This window comes from Aedes aegypti, chromosome 2, assembly GCF_002204515.2.
Source record: "Aedes aegypti strain LVP_AGWG chromosome 2, AaegL5.0 Primary Assembly, whole genome shotgun sequence".
Lineage (NCBI taxonomy): Eukaryota > Metazoa > Arthropoda > Insecta > Diptera > Culicidae > Aedes > Aedes aegypti.
Window position 1 is genome coordinate 426,720,289 of NC_035108.1, and position 16,752 is coordinate 426,737,040.

The window sequence follows — 16,752 nt, forward strand, 5'->3', positions numbered from 1 at the left end:
ACTTGCCCCGCGGTACCTTAATAATCATAAACCAGTCTAGTCGATGTCATAAAAATTCTACCTTGGGTTTGCAGTTCAAAAGGGAAAGAGAGGGATCTAGATTCGTTTTGAGCTGTTAAAAGTTCAGGCAGCGACTAAGAATTAGAGTTTGTTGAAAAGTGAAACCTGTCTACTTTTTCCCGTTTGTCATTTCCCCGAATGTTAGTTCTCCGAATAAGCCGTTTCCCTGAAAACCATTTCCCCGAATCACCCATTTCTCCGAAAATGTGATGCAGTTTGAAAAGGGGCAAGAATAGTCTTTAGAAACAATGTGCTGAACTAAAAAGAACGATAAGTAATCAGAAGAAGGAGGAGTCATTTGGTCATTCTCGACTAAACACATCTAGGTTTAATGCTGAGGATGGTGAAACTCGAAAGAATCGCCAATCAAGTAAAGAAGGACGTTTACCACCATGGAATGCAAAAAGTTATGACAATCATGAGTACTAAAAACTCTTCGGGGAACTGGCGTTCGGGGAAAAGTAGCACAAACGACTTTTTCACGTCCTCGATTATCCTTTCCATATGCAAATAATGACGAGTCATGAAATTTTCGATTAATACTTCGTTAGCCATGGTTTAATCATGGTCAGATTTCCTGCATTCCTTCATGTAAAGCAGTGGAATTGTTATAGGAAATTAATGTAAAATCGATTCATATTTTTAGTCCGTAAACAGCTCTGAAGTTCGAAGTGCCTCGTTAAGCTCTAGCAAGACGGTTTGTTTTTGGGTCGCCGTAGAAGTTCTTTTGTGCGTTTTGCTGAGCAGAGTGTTTTGCGAGGGTTCTTGAAATCGAGTTCGTTTAGCGCGCGTCTTCAAAGTGATTTAATATATACATCAGCTTGTGCTTCTACTTATCAAAGTGAATCCTGTGACCCAATGATCATCTCCATTAACTTCTCGTAACCTTTGTGGAGATGTAGAGGTAAACACGGTCTTCAAATAGCAAAGGTTACACACTAATATTTCTTCCCCCAATCCCAACTGCAAGGACGTGGCTGGCGCCGTTATTGGCCCTGTATAAATAGAGGCACTGAGTTATACACATTGAAGATCATGGTCAATCCCAGCCGAACTTCTAGTTGATTCTTAGTGAAGATTCACTGACTTCGATCAATCACAGAATAGTCAGTCTAAGCTAAGCATAAACAGCTTTAAAGTGCGTATGAGAATTCTACAGTTCTCTTCAAATCATGAACATTTCATGGATCGGAAAGCAAGACTTCGGTAGCTCAAGTAGCTTAAAATCATCATGAATGTTCTGAAAAGCTCTGAAAGTGCGATTCCCATATTCAGGATGCTTCAGAAAAAAGCCTTGTTTCTAGGGTAAAACATGTGCTGTAGAAAACACAAGATTTTTTTAGTTTTGAGTCATAGCATTGATATTTTTCTAAAGTGCATTTCTTCGACAGTAAGCTTCAAATTCATGAAGTAGAATTATTTCGTTTTTGGTAGAATCTAGGGGCCACGAAAATACGTCAACAACATCAAGGTTTTCCTTTAAATATTTACGTTTGAGTTCTATTTTTTTTCTTTTAAAAAATAATAAATATTAAAGTTCAAATTAAGTTCATGAATTCCAATAAAATAAATTCTTGTAGGCTTGTGACCCGCGTCATGTTCTAAATAGACCTATCTGGCCCACATAAGCAATAAGGCTGAGGACCACTGTTCTAGAGCAAGTGTATGAATAAACTATATAGGGCAATTTAACACCATTCGAACAAACTACGAACATCATGTTGATACAAGCTACTGGTAGCTAGATTCAGAGCTCGTACTCATGGTTTGAGATTGCCCTCCCTTATATTGGTTAAATCGATTTTTAACACTTAATAAAAGGCATTGCCACAGCCCCCTCTGGCTACGAACATGCGAGCATGACATCAAACATCATCATCATCAATTTTAATGTAAACGTGGTAAAACATGACGAAAACAATTTTTTGACAAATTTTGAATAGGCTGACAAAATCGGGTCAAAAAGCTGACAAAATCGAGGGTAGACAAAATCGGGTCAGTACTGCCATTCTAAGATTCTTTCGGGAACTATTAGTCTTCGAAATTTCAATCGGATTCTACGGGATTTCTTTAGGAATCCCAACAATTGGGTGAAGTTCTTGCTGATTCTGGTTCGAATCTCTAAGACCCCAATAGCAATCTATGGTATGAATCCCGGTGTAAATCTTTTGGATTCCGTTGACAAGCTGCCGGAGGAAACTTTTGAAATTCTAAATTCTCACTTCATTCCACAATTTACGAAATCGATATGATTTCCATAAAAATCTCAATAAGTACCTTGATACCTTGATGGCTACAGCGTAGCCTCACGCCATTGCCGGGCGTATTGTAGAGATCCATCTTCGTCGGTTTTGGGCGAAACTTCTCCAGTTGCCCCGAACGGTTAGGGTCGCCAGGTCGTCTTCCACTACGTACAGCCAGCGTATTCGTGGTCTTCCCCGAAGCCGCCGACCTCTACCTGGTTTCCTGCTGAATATTATTTTCGCAATTCTTTCTTCCGACATTCGCTCTAAGTGACCAGCCCACTGAAGTCTGCCGTATTTTACACGCTTGATAATATTCGCATCTTTGTACACTTGATACAACTCGTGATTCATGCGTCTGCGCCACACACCATTTTCGAGTTTCACACCGAGTATTGTCCGCAGCACTTTACGCTCGAAAACACCGAGAGCTTTCCGGTCTGACTCTTTTAACGTCCACGCTTCGTGCCCGTAGAGAGCCACCGGAAGAATCAATGTTTTATACAGGGCGAATTTTGTTTCCGTTTGCAAGCTGCGGGACCTAAGCTGGTTACGTAGTCCGTAAAAGGCCCTATTCGCAGCCGCAACACGTCTTTTCACTTCGCGGGAAACGTCGTTGTCACATGTCACAAGTGTTCCAAAGTAAACAAATTCTTCAACAACTTCAAACACATCCCCATCAAACACTACCTCAGCACTTACACCACCATGCCTGACTCTATCTCTACCTGCAACCATGTACTTCGTCTTGGTAGAATTGATGGTCAGGCCTATCCTCGCTGTCTCCCTCTTCAGAGGCACGAAGGCCTCTTCCACTGACCTGCGATCGATTCCAATCAGGTCTATATCGTCCGCAAAGCCAAGGAGCATGTGCGACCTTGTGATAATAGTGCCATTTCTTTGCACGCCAGATCTCCTAATAGCACCCTCAAGTGCAATGTTGAACAGTAAATTCGAAAGTGCGTCTCCCTGCTTCAATCCGTCTAACGTCACGAACGAGGTTGACACCTCGTCTGCGATCCGAACACTTGATTTCGAACCATCCAGCGTAGCACGTATCAGCCTAATTAGTTTCGCCGGAAAACCATTTTCAGACATTATCTGCCAAAGCTCATTTCTTTTCACTGAGTCGTACGCCGCCTTGAAATCAATAAACAGATGGTGAGTCTGCAAGTTATACTCCCGGAATTTGTCTAGGATCATTCGCAAGCTAAACATCTGGTCCGTTGTCGAACGGCCCTCACGAAAACCAGCTTGGTATTCGCCGACGAAGGACTCCTCGAGCGGTCTCAGTCTGTTAAACAGGATGCGCGACAGAATTTTGTACGCCGAATTCAGCAGGGTAATTCCTCTGTAATTGGCACACTCCAGTCTGTGCCCTTTCTTGTAGATAGGGTGGATGAGGCCATCCAACCAGCCGGTGGGCAATTCTTCGTCCTCCCATACCTTCAGAAGTACTCGGTGGATCGACTGGTAAAGCTGCTCGCTTCCGTGCTTGAGAAGCTCGACCGGGATCTCGTCCTTCCCAGCAGCCTTACAGTTCTTCAGCTCGCTGATAGCCTTTTTAACCTCTCCTATGGTCGGTGGGTCCACAGCTTGATCGTCATCATCTATGTTCATCCTGTTCCTCGCTACATTTCCATTCTCACCGTTCAACAATTGCTGGAAGTGCTCTTTCCACCTGGTAGCCACCGCCGTTTTATCGGTCAGCAAATTCCCTTCTCGGTCATTGCACATGGCGGGCACTGGTACGGTATTGTGCCGCGCACCATTGACCGTTGCATAAAATCTCCGCATATCATTTCGGTTCATGCTTTCTTGTGCGTCAGCTACCACACTTTCTTCGTGCTGCCTTTTCTTTCTGCGGTGGATTCGCTTTTCTTCGGCTCTCGCTGCCCTGTACCGCTCTCTGTTCTGTCGGGTACCGGCCACAAGCATACGGCTTCTGGCAACATTCTTCATGTCTGTCACCCTCTGGCACTCTTCATCGAACCAGTCGTTCCGTCTTCGTCGTTGACCAGTGCCGATCACTTCCCGCGCCGTTGTTGTCACAGCTTCGTGGATAGGGTCCCACAGGCTGTCGACGTCTCCAGCAACGTTGACTCTTCCCAACTTCTCGTCTAGTTGCTGACGGTACTGCGCAGCTACCCCATCAGTCGACAAGCGTTGTATATTGTAGCGTAGCGTTCTGTGCGTTGCGGAACTCGTGACGCTGGATAACCGCGCCCGAATTTTAGCTACAAAGAGATAATGATCCGAGTCGATATTAGGGCCTCGGAAGGTCCTGACATCAATGACATCTGAGAAATGTCGCCCATCAACCAGCACGTGGTCTATTTGGGAGCAGGCATCGCCACTCGGGTGTCGCCAGGTGTGTTTGCGGATATTCTTTCGTGCGAAGTAGGTACTGCTGATTGCCATCCCTCTAGCAGTAGCGAAGGTTACTAGCCGCAGGCCATTATCATTGGTAACGGAATGAAGGCTTTCCGTTCCAATAACGGGTCGGAAGAAATCTTCTTTCCCGATCTGCGCATTTGCGTCGCCAATGACTATCTTGACGTCTTGTTTTGGGCACTCTCCGTAGGCCTTATCCAGGCTCTCATAGAACTCATCCTTCATGTCATCGGGCTTATCGTTCGTTGGCGCATATATGCTGATCAGGCTGTAGTTGAAGAATTTGCCCCTCATTCTCAACACACAGATTCGGTCGCTTACCGGTTTCCACCGAATAATTCGCTTCATCTGCTTCCCAATCACTAGAAAGCCAACTCCACGTTCTGCTCTGTCGCCACCGCTGTAGTAGATGTGGTACTTGAATGAAGTGTTGGCGATGGGGTCCACCGCTCGGAATTCGAAAATAATAAATATTAAAGTTAAAATTAAGTTCATGAATTCCAATAAAATAAATTCTTGTAGGTTTGTGACCCGCGTCATGTTCTAAATAGACCTATCTGGCCCACATAAGCAATACTGCTGAGGACCACTGTTCTAGAGCAGTGTATGAATAAACTATATAGGGCAATTCAACTCTATTCGAACAAACTACGAACATCATGTTGATATGGTACTACAAGCTACTGGTAGCTAGTTTCAGAGCTCGTACTCATGGTTTGAGATTGCGGAATCGAGTGGAATAATTTACAGTCTAGTGAGAACAGGTTATGCATTCTGAAATTACGGTAGGTTTTCTGAAATGTTCGTAGGACTTTTGAGATTCCGAAGTGAATTCGGTATTTCGGTAAAAACCTTATATAATTTTCGCAGGATCTGGATTCTCATGAGAACTTAGTGTTGTACGCTGTTTTGCGCTAATATTGCACTGTTGTGTATTTGTTATAAACAAATTCAAAGGAAATTAACATTCTGAATATCTGAAATAATCCTGGTATTCCAGTAGCCATTCTAAGATTCTTTCGGGAACTATTAATCTTCGAGATTTCAATCGGATACTACGGGATTTCTTTAGGAATCCAAAAAATTGGATGAAGTTCTTGCTAATTCTGGTTCGAATCTCTAAGACCCCAATAGCAATCTATGGTATGAATTCCGGTGTAAATCTTTTGGATTCCGTTGACAAGCTTTGACATGCCGGAGGAAATTTTTGAAATTCTAGAATAAACCTTTTTAATAGTGGTAGGGATCTCGGGGATACCGATTAAAACAATGTGGTACTAAAGGAAATTCTCACTTCATTCCAAAATTTACGAAATTGATATGATTTCCATAAAAATCTCAATGCGTACCTTGATACCTTGAAGGAAATGAAAAGGCAGACAAGCTTGCAAAACAAGGCTCGAATACACAGTTCATTGGCCCGGAGTCATTCTGTGGGCTGTGCTCTAAATATGAAACTAAAAAACTGGGAGCAACAAAGGGTGATGATCAGTTGGATGGAGTAGATATCATTTGAAGAATATTCGTCAGGTATAGAACGATATCCGTCGTTTCTGTAACATGGAATGCGAAACCTCGGAACATCTGCTCTGCAGTTGTAGTGCTTGTATAAAGCGCAGATCCAAACTTTCTAAACGGGAATTATTTACAACCTCGTGAAAGTGAAGTGGGTTTTATTAACTCTATTTTGCCTGACTGGGAAAAGACGCGTCAAAGTGCTTAATCTGTTCACTTGATTCATAACGGTTAGTTTTTAGTTCCTTCCATTGATGCGAATATCAAAAAGGGTCTTGTCACAAAAGTTCAACCCATTGGACGCAGTGGCTTAACCTTTCCAACAAAAAAAAAACGTCTGCGGCTATAAAGCAAAGCCATGCTGAACTGTCTCAATTTGATTCTAGGATGGGAAATGGGTAAAATAATCTTATATCTAACAAGTCTGCTTCTCAGCTTAGTGTTCTCTTGAGCATTCCACCATTCCAAAATGTATCCTCAAGAATCTTCTTAAGAACAATAGTCGACAGTTTTTCTTTACAGTATGGCCCTTTATAATACGGTAAAACCAACAAATTTACATGGAAGTCGCATAATAATGAACGCACTATGTACGGTTCGAGGAAACTTCAGTTTCGAAATCCAGATAATATAGAAACTTGGGGTCTTCAGTAAAGTTGTTCTGGAGGTGAAGCGCCATCTGATGGTACCTCATTTAATTCGAAATTTAACCGCCAAAGGGGGACGGACCTGGTGTAGTGGTTGGAACACACGCCTCTCACGCCGAGGACCTGGGATCGAATCCCATCCCCGAGACAGTCACTTAAAAATTTCAGTGACGACTTCCTTCGGAAGGGAAGTAAAGCCGTTGGTCCCGAGACGAACTAGCCCAGGGCTAAAAATCTCGTTAATAAAGATAAAAAAAAAAAAAAAAATTAACCGCCATCCTGACCATTTAGAAGGATGTCGTCTTCGGCAAAGTTGTTTAGTAAGTTAAGGGCTATCATTTTTGGAGCCAGTTGATTCAAAATTTTGCCACTAGGCGGCGCTAGTGAGCATGAAACTTTTGTTTGCAGATATCTCAGGAGCCTGGCCACTTAGAAAGATGGTGTCATGAGATCTGGGAAACAAAAGCTTAATGCTCACTAGCGCCGCCTAGTGGCAAAATCCCGAATTTCTTGGCTATAATAATGATAGCCCATAAGCTACTGATCAATTTTGCCGAAGACGTCATCTATCTAAGTGGTCAGACTCCTGAGATATTCGAAAAACCAAGGGTGTTGTACAGAGTACAACGCGCGACTACTCGCGTTACAAAAATTCAAGCGAAAACCGAAAGGTTAAAACGTTCATTGTCAATTGACCTTTGTTGCATTGTCTTGGAAAATCGAATACCTAAACTGGTCCAAGCTATAGAACGGCGGGATTCGAACCCGTGACCCTTAGGTTTTGCTTTTTTCGTTTGGCACCCCGCATGGCATATAAATACCCCTTGATTTAAAACAACATATTTCCAGCTATTTTCAATGCTTTATTGTATTATAATTCCTATAATTTAAACTGTCGAATTAAATCTTACTGACTAAAAAACACTGCAAATGCACACCATTCTTTCCAGTGACCTTAAAGCAATCCCTGCATTTCCCTCATGAACTGCATATAGGCGTCGTCCTTGCTGGGTTTGTTCGGATGCTCCGGAGCCCCGTGGCCGGATCTTCCCCCCGACTGTTGCTGGTAATGGTGCTGGTGGTGCTGCTGATGCTGCGGAGGATGCTGGTGGTGTGAATGGTGCGGCTGCATGTGCGGATGATGTCCCACATCCGATCGACCCCCTTGCGGCGGTCGTTTGGTACCTTCGTCCTTTTTGGTTCGCAGAGCACTGGGTACGAAACGCGTAACGTCGGCACTGAGATTTCGGATCTGAGGCTTGGCCGAAATCGTGGCGCTCTTGGGGTCCTTTTGCTGCTGCATCATGTTTCGCATGTGTTGCTGCTGGATGTGCTTCGGTGGGGGACCAGCTGGTGGCCCCGGGGGCATTCGAATGCCCAATCGAGGAGGGATGCCTGGTGGGGGACGTGGAGGCATACGAAGGCCTGGTATTCCGGAAATACCCGGGCGTAGAGGTGGCGGCCGAATCATAAGGGTTGGCTGTATTGGCGCCGGACCCGGTATGGGGATAGACGGCATCGGAACATATTTCACTGTTGGATCCGATGGATGTGGAGCTGGATTTGGCAATGCTATGGTTGGTTTGGGAGCAATCGTAATCGTTCCGGGTAAGGCTTCCGGTTGATCCTTCTTCTTTTGAACGTTCTCCATCTCCTTCATGAATTCGTCTAGGTTTTGACCGGAAATGGCCAACATTTTCTGTTGAACAGAGCTGGGTTGTTTCGGTTTTTCCACATCCGAATCGTCGGAGTTATCCCGAGAGTCAGCATCGTCAAAGAACTTGACGCTTTTCTGTGTTTCGTTGTGGAACTCTTCCAGGTCGAAATCGAGTTCCGGCATGGCAAATAGATCGGGAGGAGGGCCAGGAGGACATCCGGGGATGTCGTCGTCATCGTCTACCGGTTCCGAAGGTTCTATGGGGTTCTCTACTGGCTTTTTCAGTATCGGCGGTGGAGCTGGTTTAGTTTGTGGGACTATAGTCGGTATCATAGGCGGAATAGGAATTCGCGGTATGGACAGAGGCGTTGGAGTTTCGTTCATCGACGGAAGGGGAATATCGTCCACCTGGACTTGTTCTGCGTGCCGAACGCTTTCATAGTACTGAATACGCTTATTACGTCGCTTTTCATAGTCGACTTCCTTCCTCTTTAATTCCGCCCACAAATCCGGATCATCCGCCTGGTAAAGCCGCATCACCCGGTCCAGTGTTTCCTTAAGCTTCTTACGTTTCTCCTTTAGGACCTTCTCATTCAGTGGCGACGGCTGATAGACATTGAATTCCATCTCGTCAATTTTCTCCATCTCTTCAATCAGTTGGGCAGGATCTTTTCCCTTCAGGACAGCAGCCCGAACCATCTGCCTTTGCTTTTTGTTTTTCTTCAGCTCTTTCTTGCGAGCTTCTTTGCGGGCCTGATCCGTGGGATTCATGTATTTACCACTTTTGGTCGTGTTGATCGAACGGCGACCCATTTTGGTGGATTTTTGCACGGAAAATCAGCAACTAAATCGTAAAAATTTGTTTCGAAATTTTTGAGATGTTTTTTTTTGTAAACACGGCGATGCAACTGTTTTGCTGAGAAGTGTCAAGCGCAGATGTCAAGCGAGGGGTGAATTTTTTGCTACCATAATTTTAAATCGTAACGCTAATAACCTCCAGTACGGTTACGAGCGTAACGATTTGAAATTATGGTATCAGCGACACCCTTGAAAATTTCGAAAGAGATGAACCAGACAAACAAGGGGGTGAATTTCTGCAAGACGCGTTGGACAAAACATTTGCAACTTTTTCGATTTTCAATACTTGATTTTCGATTCCGTAAAACTTTAAACGCGATTGAGCCTCAAATGGAAGCACTAGTTAAAAAACAAGTATATAAAAGGGTCCTTCCTTAGCCGAATGGTTAGAGTCCACGGCTACAAAGCAAAGTCATGATGAAACTGTTTGGGTTCGATTCCCGGTCGGTTTGAAAGCTCTCAGTTAATAACTGTGGAAGTCCTCTTAAGAACACTAAGCTGAAAGGCGGGGCTCTGTTCCAGTGAGGACGTAATGCCAAGAAAAATAAGAAGAAGAATGAACGTATGAAGTCAAACTGCTTATTTTAAACTTTCCACTAGAGCACAACGCAAAACGGGATGCTTCTTTCGCTAGATTTGTGCCATAAAAGTTTTGTTGCATTATTGCGTTTGAATTCAAAGCTGTTTCACCAAAGGATTAACTACAGGAGGTTCGGATAAAATAACTATTGTTCAGTTGCTCGTGAAACATTTTTTAAAATATATTCTGGACATCAGAAAACATTGCAAATTCTTAAAACATCGTTCAAATTTTCTCCAACAAGCAGTGCACTTGATTCATTGTATGATCGTCACTTGACTGAAAATAAATATGTTACTAGTTACTTAGTTACTTTTGCATGGCCTTTATCTGCTCCAGACAGTAGTTGGCCTGTATCACAGTTTCTTCATGACTATGCTGCTTGCCGTACTTCCAGGCGAACGAACAGAACTCCTTCGCCTGGCTGAGCAAGCCTTGCTGAAGGTACAGCAGTCCCAAGTTGGCCCGGTAGACACCCTCCTCCGACAGGTCCGGTATTTTGGAGGCCAAGCTGATCGCTTCCTTGAGATACTTTTCCGCCGAGGCGTAGTCTTCCAGCTGCAATGAAGAGAAAAACCTGCTGTCAGCCCTGATCTTAACATTAACATCAACATGTTCCCGATAGAACCACTGCTAATCCGCAAAAATCGCGACTGTTGCAGAAGCCCTTATGCCCAATATGAAAACACTTACATTAGAACATGCCACACTCAGGTTGTTTAGTATGGTCAACCCTTCCTCCGTCAGCTTCCCGTGGATTTCCGTATACGCATCGTACGCCTGCCTAAAGCAATCCCGTGCTTCCGTGAACCTTTTCAACTCCATCAGTAGCTGCGCGTACCAGTTCTTGGTAATGCCCCACAGCTCCATAATCTCCTTATCGTCTCCGGCCTTCTTGAGATTTTCCTCCAGTTTGGCCAGAGTCCACTCGAACCCCTGGACGGCCTTATCGAGATGTCCCTGCAGCTGCGCTATGTGAGCGATTTTCGAACTGATGTGCAGCATTTTGATGTGATCTTCAACGAATCCATCGGCAAATAGTCGCTGCATCACATTCACGAAAAGCTTTTCCGCCTTGGCAAACTCGCCCACCTCCATGGCCAAATTGGCCATGATGTCGTAGATGTACGTGATCCCATCCTTGCTCTGCAGATCCTGGGCCATCTTCAACGCAATGTGAAGCATCTGTTCGGCCTTCCGGTAGTCCTCTCTTTGGATGTTCAGAATGGACATTTTGATGGTTTTGATAAGTTGGTTCTCCGGTGAATCTTCGTCATCCTTTTTGCTGAACCACGACAGGAAGGAACTTGCGGCGATGAATTTCAGTGGGAAGTGGCGCGCTTTACACCCGGCGGATTTGTTGTGATTCCGGTCTTCATTCTGCTCTGGGGATCGGGAGTGGAATTCTTTTGATTCCTTTGGCCCAAATACACTACTCTGCCGCGGATGGTTTATAGATACGAAGCTTCGCTTCGACAGTGTGTTGACTAGGTTTGAAGGAAGTTTTCGAAACATTTTCACTGGTTTTTTTCGGCTTAAAAACTTTTCAAGCCGTTCACTAGCACGGGATTTGTGTGAAACTGTGACGACTTTGCAATTTGCTTTGACGTTTCTCTCTGTTTATGTTTGCGATTGCGAGAGAGCCTCCCGGCTGAGAAAAAAGACAAATCGGGTTCACAAAATGATAAGAGCTCATTGATTTTTTGTAAGCAATCGTTATGGTCAATAACCGTCTCTCTCTTCAACATTCAATATGCTTAGCTAAGAACTGAATTGCGCAGTAACTGAAATATTTATCAAATTGCTTTAATAAGCCCATTTTCTTAAGAATCAATTGAAATTTTTGGAATTTATCTCAAAATAAAGGTGCGCTCCAATCGCATGTTTGTCTACATTTTCACACTGCGTGCCGCTGAAGAAAATTTGAGAGCGGATCCGCTGGAAGGTCCCATACGTAGATTACGTAACGCTTCAGGTTCACAGACTACACTGAGATGAATTCCATTGCGGAAACTATTGTGGTTTTGGAAGATTTCTCGCATAACTTCTGATCTCGCCCTAAAAGCCATTGGTAACTATGTGTGTAGCTCGTTGTTTCTGAGCATTTGAATGGATTTTCATGTTATTAAACTACGCTATGGGGAAGAAAGGATCATTATCTACCTGCCCGTGATGTTGGTTTGGATGCTTATTCTTTCATTTGCTCAGAAACAACGAGCTACACACGTGGCTACCAATGGCTTTTAGGGCGTTATCTCAGAGTATGCGAGATTTGGACGTTTGAAAGATGGCATTTTGCTTGACCGGGTTCCAAATTCAGCGTACAATTTCAAGGGTTATTTCGGGTATTTCAGTGCATTCATATGATATATTAGAAATTGAATATCCGACTGATATTTCTAGAATTCCAACGTATGTTCGTAATTCGTAATTCCTACTTGAATCCTTGAGATTCCAAGCTTTATCCTTAGTTTTCGGATTGGAATCTTTGGAATTCTGACTGAAATCCTTGCAAATCCAACTGGAGTCACCAAGAATAGTACTGGGGGACGGACCTGGTGTAGTGGTTAGAACACACGCCTCTCACGCCGAGGACCTGGGATCGAATCCCATCCCCGAGATAGTCACTAAAAATTTCATTGATGACTTCGAAGGGAAGTAAAGCCGTTGGTCCCGAGATGAACTAACCCAGGGCTAATAATCTCGTTAATAAAAATAAAAAAAGAATAGTACTGGAATTCTTGCGATCCGACTGGTTTGCTTGGGAATCCTAATGAATTTAGAGTGACCATCTCGTAGTGGCTCAAGACATTTTGCAATTTTCACAATTTTCTTGTAAGTTTCATTTTTTTTCTCTCAAATTCTGAACATAGCTCATACCTGTTCCAAGCCGCTGCGACGAAAACGATTATTATTTTTACATTTCTTTAAATTTTGTGAATAAATTCGAGTGATTTCCTTTATGTCATTTTTACTGCTCAAAGATGAGTGTTCAAAGTTTTATTTTTATTTTTTTTAAACTGTTGTGTTAATAATAAGTTTTATTTAACGCAATCCTATCTCTTTACATAATTTATCCTATTTCTTTGGAGATCTCGAGAAACTTCTAATTTACTAATAAGAGTATAAATTCTTAAACATAACTAAGACAATGATCCTTCATTTTTTCGAAGACACTTAGAACACCCAAGCCTACGAAAGTATCTTACAATTAGCCAGAAAATCGCCAGAATTTCATCAATGATATATTTTTGTAGCTTGAAGGAAAGAGCTCATGTTTCTTAGTATGACTCAATTTTATTTAGGTTGATTTCAAAAATGGTTTGTAGAGATTTCAATCAATAGGCACAAGGAAAGCTCATCCCTAAGTAAAATTGGTTGTGGGTCAATTAAAACAAGATTTCAAGTTCAGGCGCGTTCAAAAATAGTTTCAGGCAATAAACCATTGCACAGAAAACCACAGGGCAATCATTTAAGGCGAAGTAGGCCGTCATTGAAATTTGTACGCATCGTTGATGATTGCTGCTAATTCATCTTACGATTGCGAATCAAAGAAAATCAGTTGGTTTTGCACTGACACAGCTGAAAAAGTATCAGCATACTTAATGCATGTTAGCGCGTACAGTGATACTTTTTCAAGTCAATATAAACTATCAAGATTGAGTTTTATCACTTTGAAATGCAAGCTTAAAAGTCATTATTGTTGCCAAAACGAATGACGGGCTACTTAGCCTTAACGGTCTAGTCTGTATTACAGATCGTTGATTAGGGTGACAGTGGATAAGGAATAGGAGAGATAAAAACAAAAACAAGGATAGAGTATTTCATGCATACGATCGCTAAAGTATTCGGTAATTCCCACAGCACGCTAATTAATTGAAAATTATTATCTAAAATTGAAATTTAAAGTTTTTTTAAGTCCTAAAGTGAAATTGTGGTAAACTGGCTATTGAATTTGAAGTGGTTCTTCGGATGGCCACACAAGGAAAAACTAGCGAGACTGACGAAATTAGCGAGTTCAAATAAAAAGCGTGTTTATTCACGAGAAAAGAAACATGGAATGAAAAAAACGGAAGTGTTGTTGTCTTTGTTATTTCTCTCAGCAGTGGTGTCACCTTCGATGGGGGCAACATAGCCCACTGAGTGTGTAGACTTGGTGAGTGCTAGGGGCTGTACACTCAACACCCCTGCTCAGCCACTGCAGTCCACCAGGCCAATCCCGTCACGATGACGTCGGAATGCTGCAACCGGAAGCCCTTTAGTCATCATGTCCGCGGGCTGTTCAACGGATGACAGAAACTTGAGAACGATGCGGCCATCCTTTATCAAGTCCCGCAGAAAGTGGAACTTAACATCGACGTGTTTGATGCGTCCGAAATCTTTCGATTCCTCGGCGATCCTCATAGCCGACTGATTATCCTCGTAAACGCAGATCGGTTCCTTGCAACTGTATCCCAAATCTTGAAGAAGACGGCTCAGCCAAACCTCGTGGCAGGCCACCGTACAGAGGGCAGTCAGCTCTGCCTCAGTCGATGAGAGAGCGACGGTTTGCTGTTTCTTGGTGAGCCAGCTGACTGTACTGCCGAACACCTTAAACACACCACCACTCACAGAGCGACGATCAGAAGAGTCGTTGGCCCAGTCGGCATCCGAAAACACCTCCAGCAGCGGCGCTTCTTTGTCCGCCCAGTAGACCAGGCCGAAATCGAGCGATCCTTTAACGTATCGCAAAATCCTTTTTAGATGAGCCCAGTGCTCATCGCTTGGACAGCTCTGCAACTGGCTGTAGAAGTTCACTGCCGCTGTCAGATCCGGTCTAGTGGTCAACGCCGCATACGACAAGCAACCAACTAGCTCCCTGAACGGCTGCGCGGTCCGATTGTCTTCGTTTCCTTTCGGCAGCTTCAGGCGATTCTCAATGGGCGTTGAGCACGGCTTGCAGTCCTCCATTTTGAAACGTTTCAGGACGTTCTCCAGATAGTGTCGCTGAGTTATCTTCATCACGCCGGCAGCCCGATCATAGTTGACTTGCATTCCCAGGAAGCACTTGATTTCACCGATGTCCTTCATCTCAAATTCCTTGGCTAGACAGTTCTTCACCAGCTGGATTGCTTTCAGCGATGCTCCGGCAATCAAGATGTCGTCCACGTAGAGGACCATAATCACCCTTGTCGCTCCGAATCCACGGGTGTACAAGCACCGGTCGTTGGCGCTTTGCTTGAAGCCAAGGTGGTTCACTACAAAGTTGTGAAATCGGCTGTTCCAGGCCCGAGAGGCCTGCTTAAGGCCATAGAGGGACTTTTGCAAACGGCAGACTAGGTTCTTTCCTTTCGTGAACCCCTCCGGTTGCGCCATAAAAATCTCCTCAGTCAGCGACCCGTTCAAGAAGGCGGTACAAACGTCCATTTGATGCACCACCAGTTTGTCCCGACAAGCAATCGCCAAGACAGAACGCAACGTGTCGAGTTTGGCGACTGGAGAATATGTTTCACTATAATCGAAGCCGAACTTTTGGTCGAAGCCTCTGGCCACTAGTCGAGCTTTATAGCGATCTGGTTCTCCGTTCAGACCAGGCTTTATCTTAAAAACCCAGCGGCTTGTAATCGCCTTCCGATTTCCTGGTAGTTCGGTCAAAGTCCAAGTTCCGTTCTTCGTGTGGGCTTCTAACTCCTCCTTGACCGCTGCTTCCCACTTCGGCCAGTCCTTCCGCGCTTTTGCTTCAGCCAGCGTCCTTGGCAAATCCTCGACGTATTCCGTGGCGCTCAACGCATACGCTGCGTACTCCATGTCATAGTCAGCTTGCCACGTCGGTTGTTTCCGCGCTCTCACTGGTCGACCAGAGTGGGTGGGTTGCACTGGATCGATTTCGCCATTGCTGCTCGAGTCGGATTCCGATTCTGCTCTGGTGCGGTCTTCTTCGACGAAACTCTCGTATTCCGACACCGATTCCGCTCTGGAACCGCCATCCTGCTCGTCCGTATCCGGGTCGTCAAATCTTGCATCCGGTGCCACTTCAACCGATTCGGATTGTTTATCATCGGTCGCAGCAATAGAGAAAACATCCGATGTCCGCTCAACGCCACATCCCGGAGTATTTTCCCCGCGCATGGACTCTACAAAATCGACGTCACGAACGTGCATAATCTGCCGCTTCGTCGGGTTCCACACTCTATAGCCGTTGTGGGCATAGCCCAGGAAAAGCCCTTTCCAAGATTTAACGTCCAACTTACCTCGTTGCTCCTTCGGAATGTGAACGAATACGGAGCAGCCGAAGACTCGAAGTTTCTGGACGTCCGGCTTTGATCCTTCCCACAGCTGGTATGGAGTCATGCCAGGATCGATGGCGCTGGAAGGGCTACGGTTCAGCAGATAGGCCGCAGTCTGTAATGCGTAACCCCAGAAGCACTTGTTCACGCCGGAGTCTTCCAGCATAGCCCGAGTGCGCTCAACGAGAGAGCGGTTCATGCGTTCGGAAACGCCGTTCTGCTCCGGGGTATGTGCTACCGTCCACTCGATCTGAATTCCGCTTTGCTCACAAAACTTCATAAACGGGCGGTTTTTATATTCTCCCCCGTTATCACACCGCAAACGCGAAATCTTACGACCGAACTTTGCAGATACCATCGCGGCATACTGCTGGAAGCACTCATACACCTCGTCTTTTGATTTCATTAAGAACACCCAAAGCCGTAGCGGTAAACGCGCAGCTATTCAGCAAGACCAAGCTGAGGGTCGTGGGTTCGAATCCCACCGGTCGAGGATCTTTTCGGGTTGGAAATTTTCTCGACTTCCCAGGGC

The 16,752-nt window shown here is 44.5% G+C and overlaps 2 protein-coding genes across 2 annotated transcripts; both read right to left on the minus strand.

Annotated features, from left to right (window-relative positions):
• Positions 1-7,701: 7,701 nt before the first annotated feature.
• On the minus strand, positions 7,702-9,438 carry LOC5573192 (WW domain-binding protein 11). The gene has a single exon (XM_001660759.2). It carries the CDS (start codon positions 9,327-9,329, stop codon positions 7,815-7,817), a length of 1,515 nt encoding a protein of 504 aa, XP_001660809.2. The 5' UTR covers positions 9,330-9,438; the 3' UTR covers positions 7,702-7,814.
• A 672-nt stretch (positions 9,439-10,110) lies between these two features.
• Positions 10,111-11,562, minus strand: LOC5573193 (tetratricopeptide repeat protein 19 homolog, mitochondrial). Its single transcript, XM_001660760.2, has 2 exons — positions 10,648-11,562; positions 10,111-10,512 (listed from the first exon to the last, which is right to left on the minus strand). The coding sequence occupies exons 1-2, from the start codon at positions 11,467-11,469 to the stop codon at positions 10,264-10,266; spliced, it is 1,071 nt and encodes a 356-aa protein (XP_001660810.2). The 5' UTR covers positions 11,470-11,562; the 3' UTR covers positions 10,111-10,263.
• Between the last annotated feature and the right edge of the window lie 5,190 nt (positions 11,563-16,752).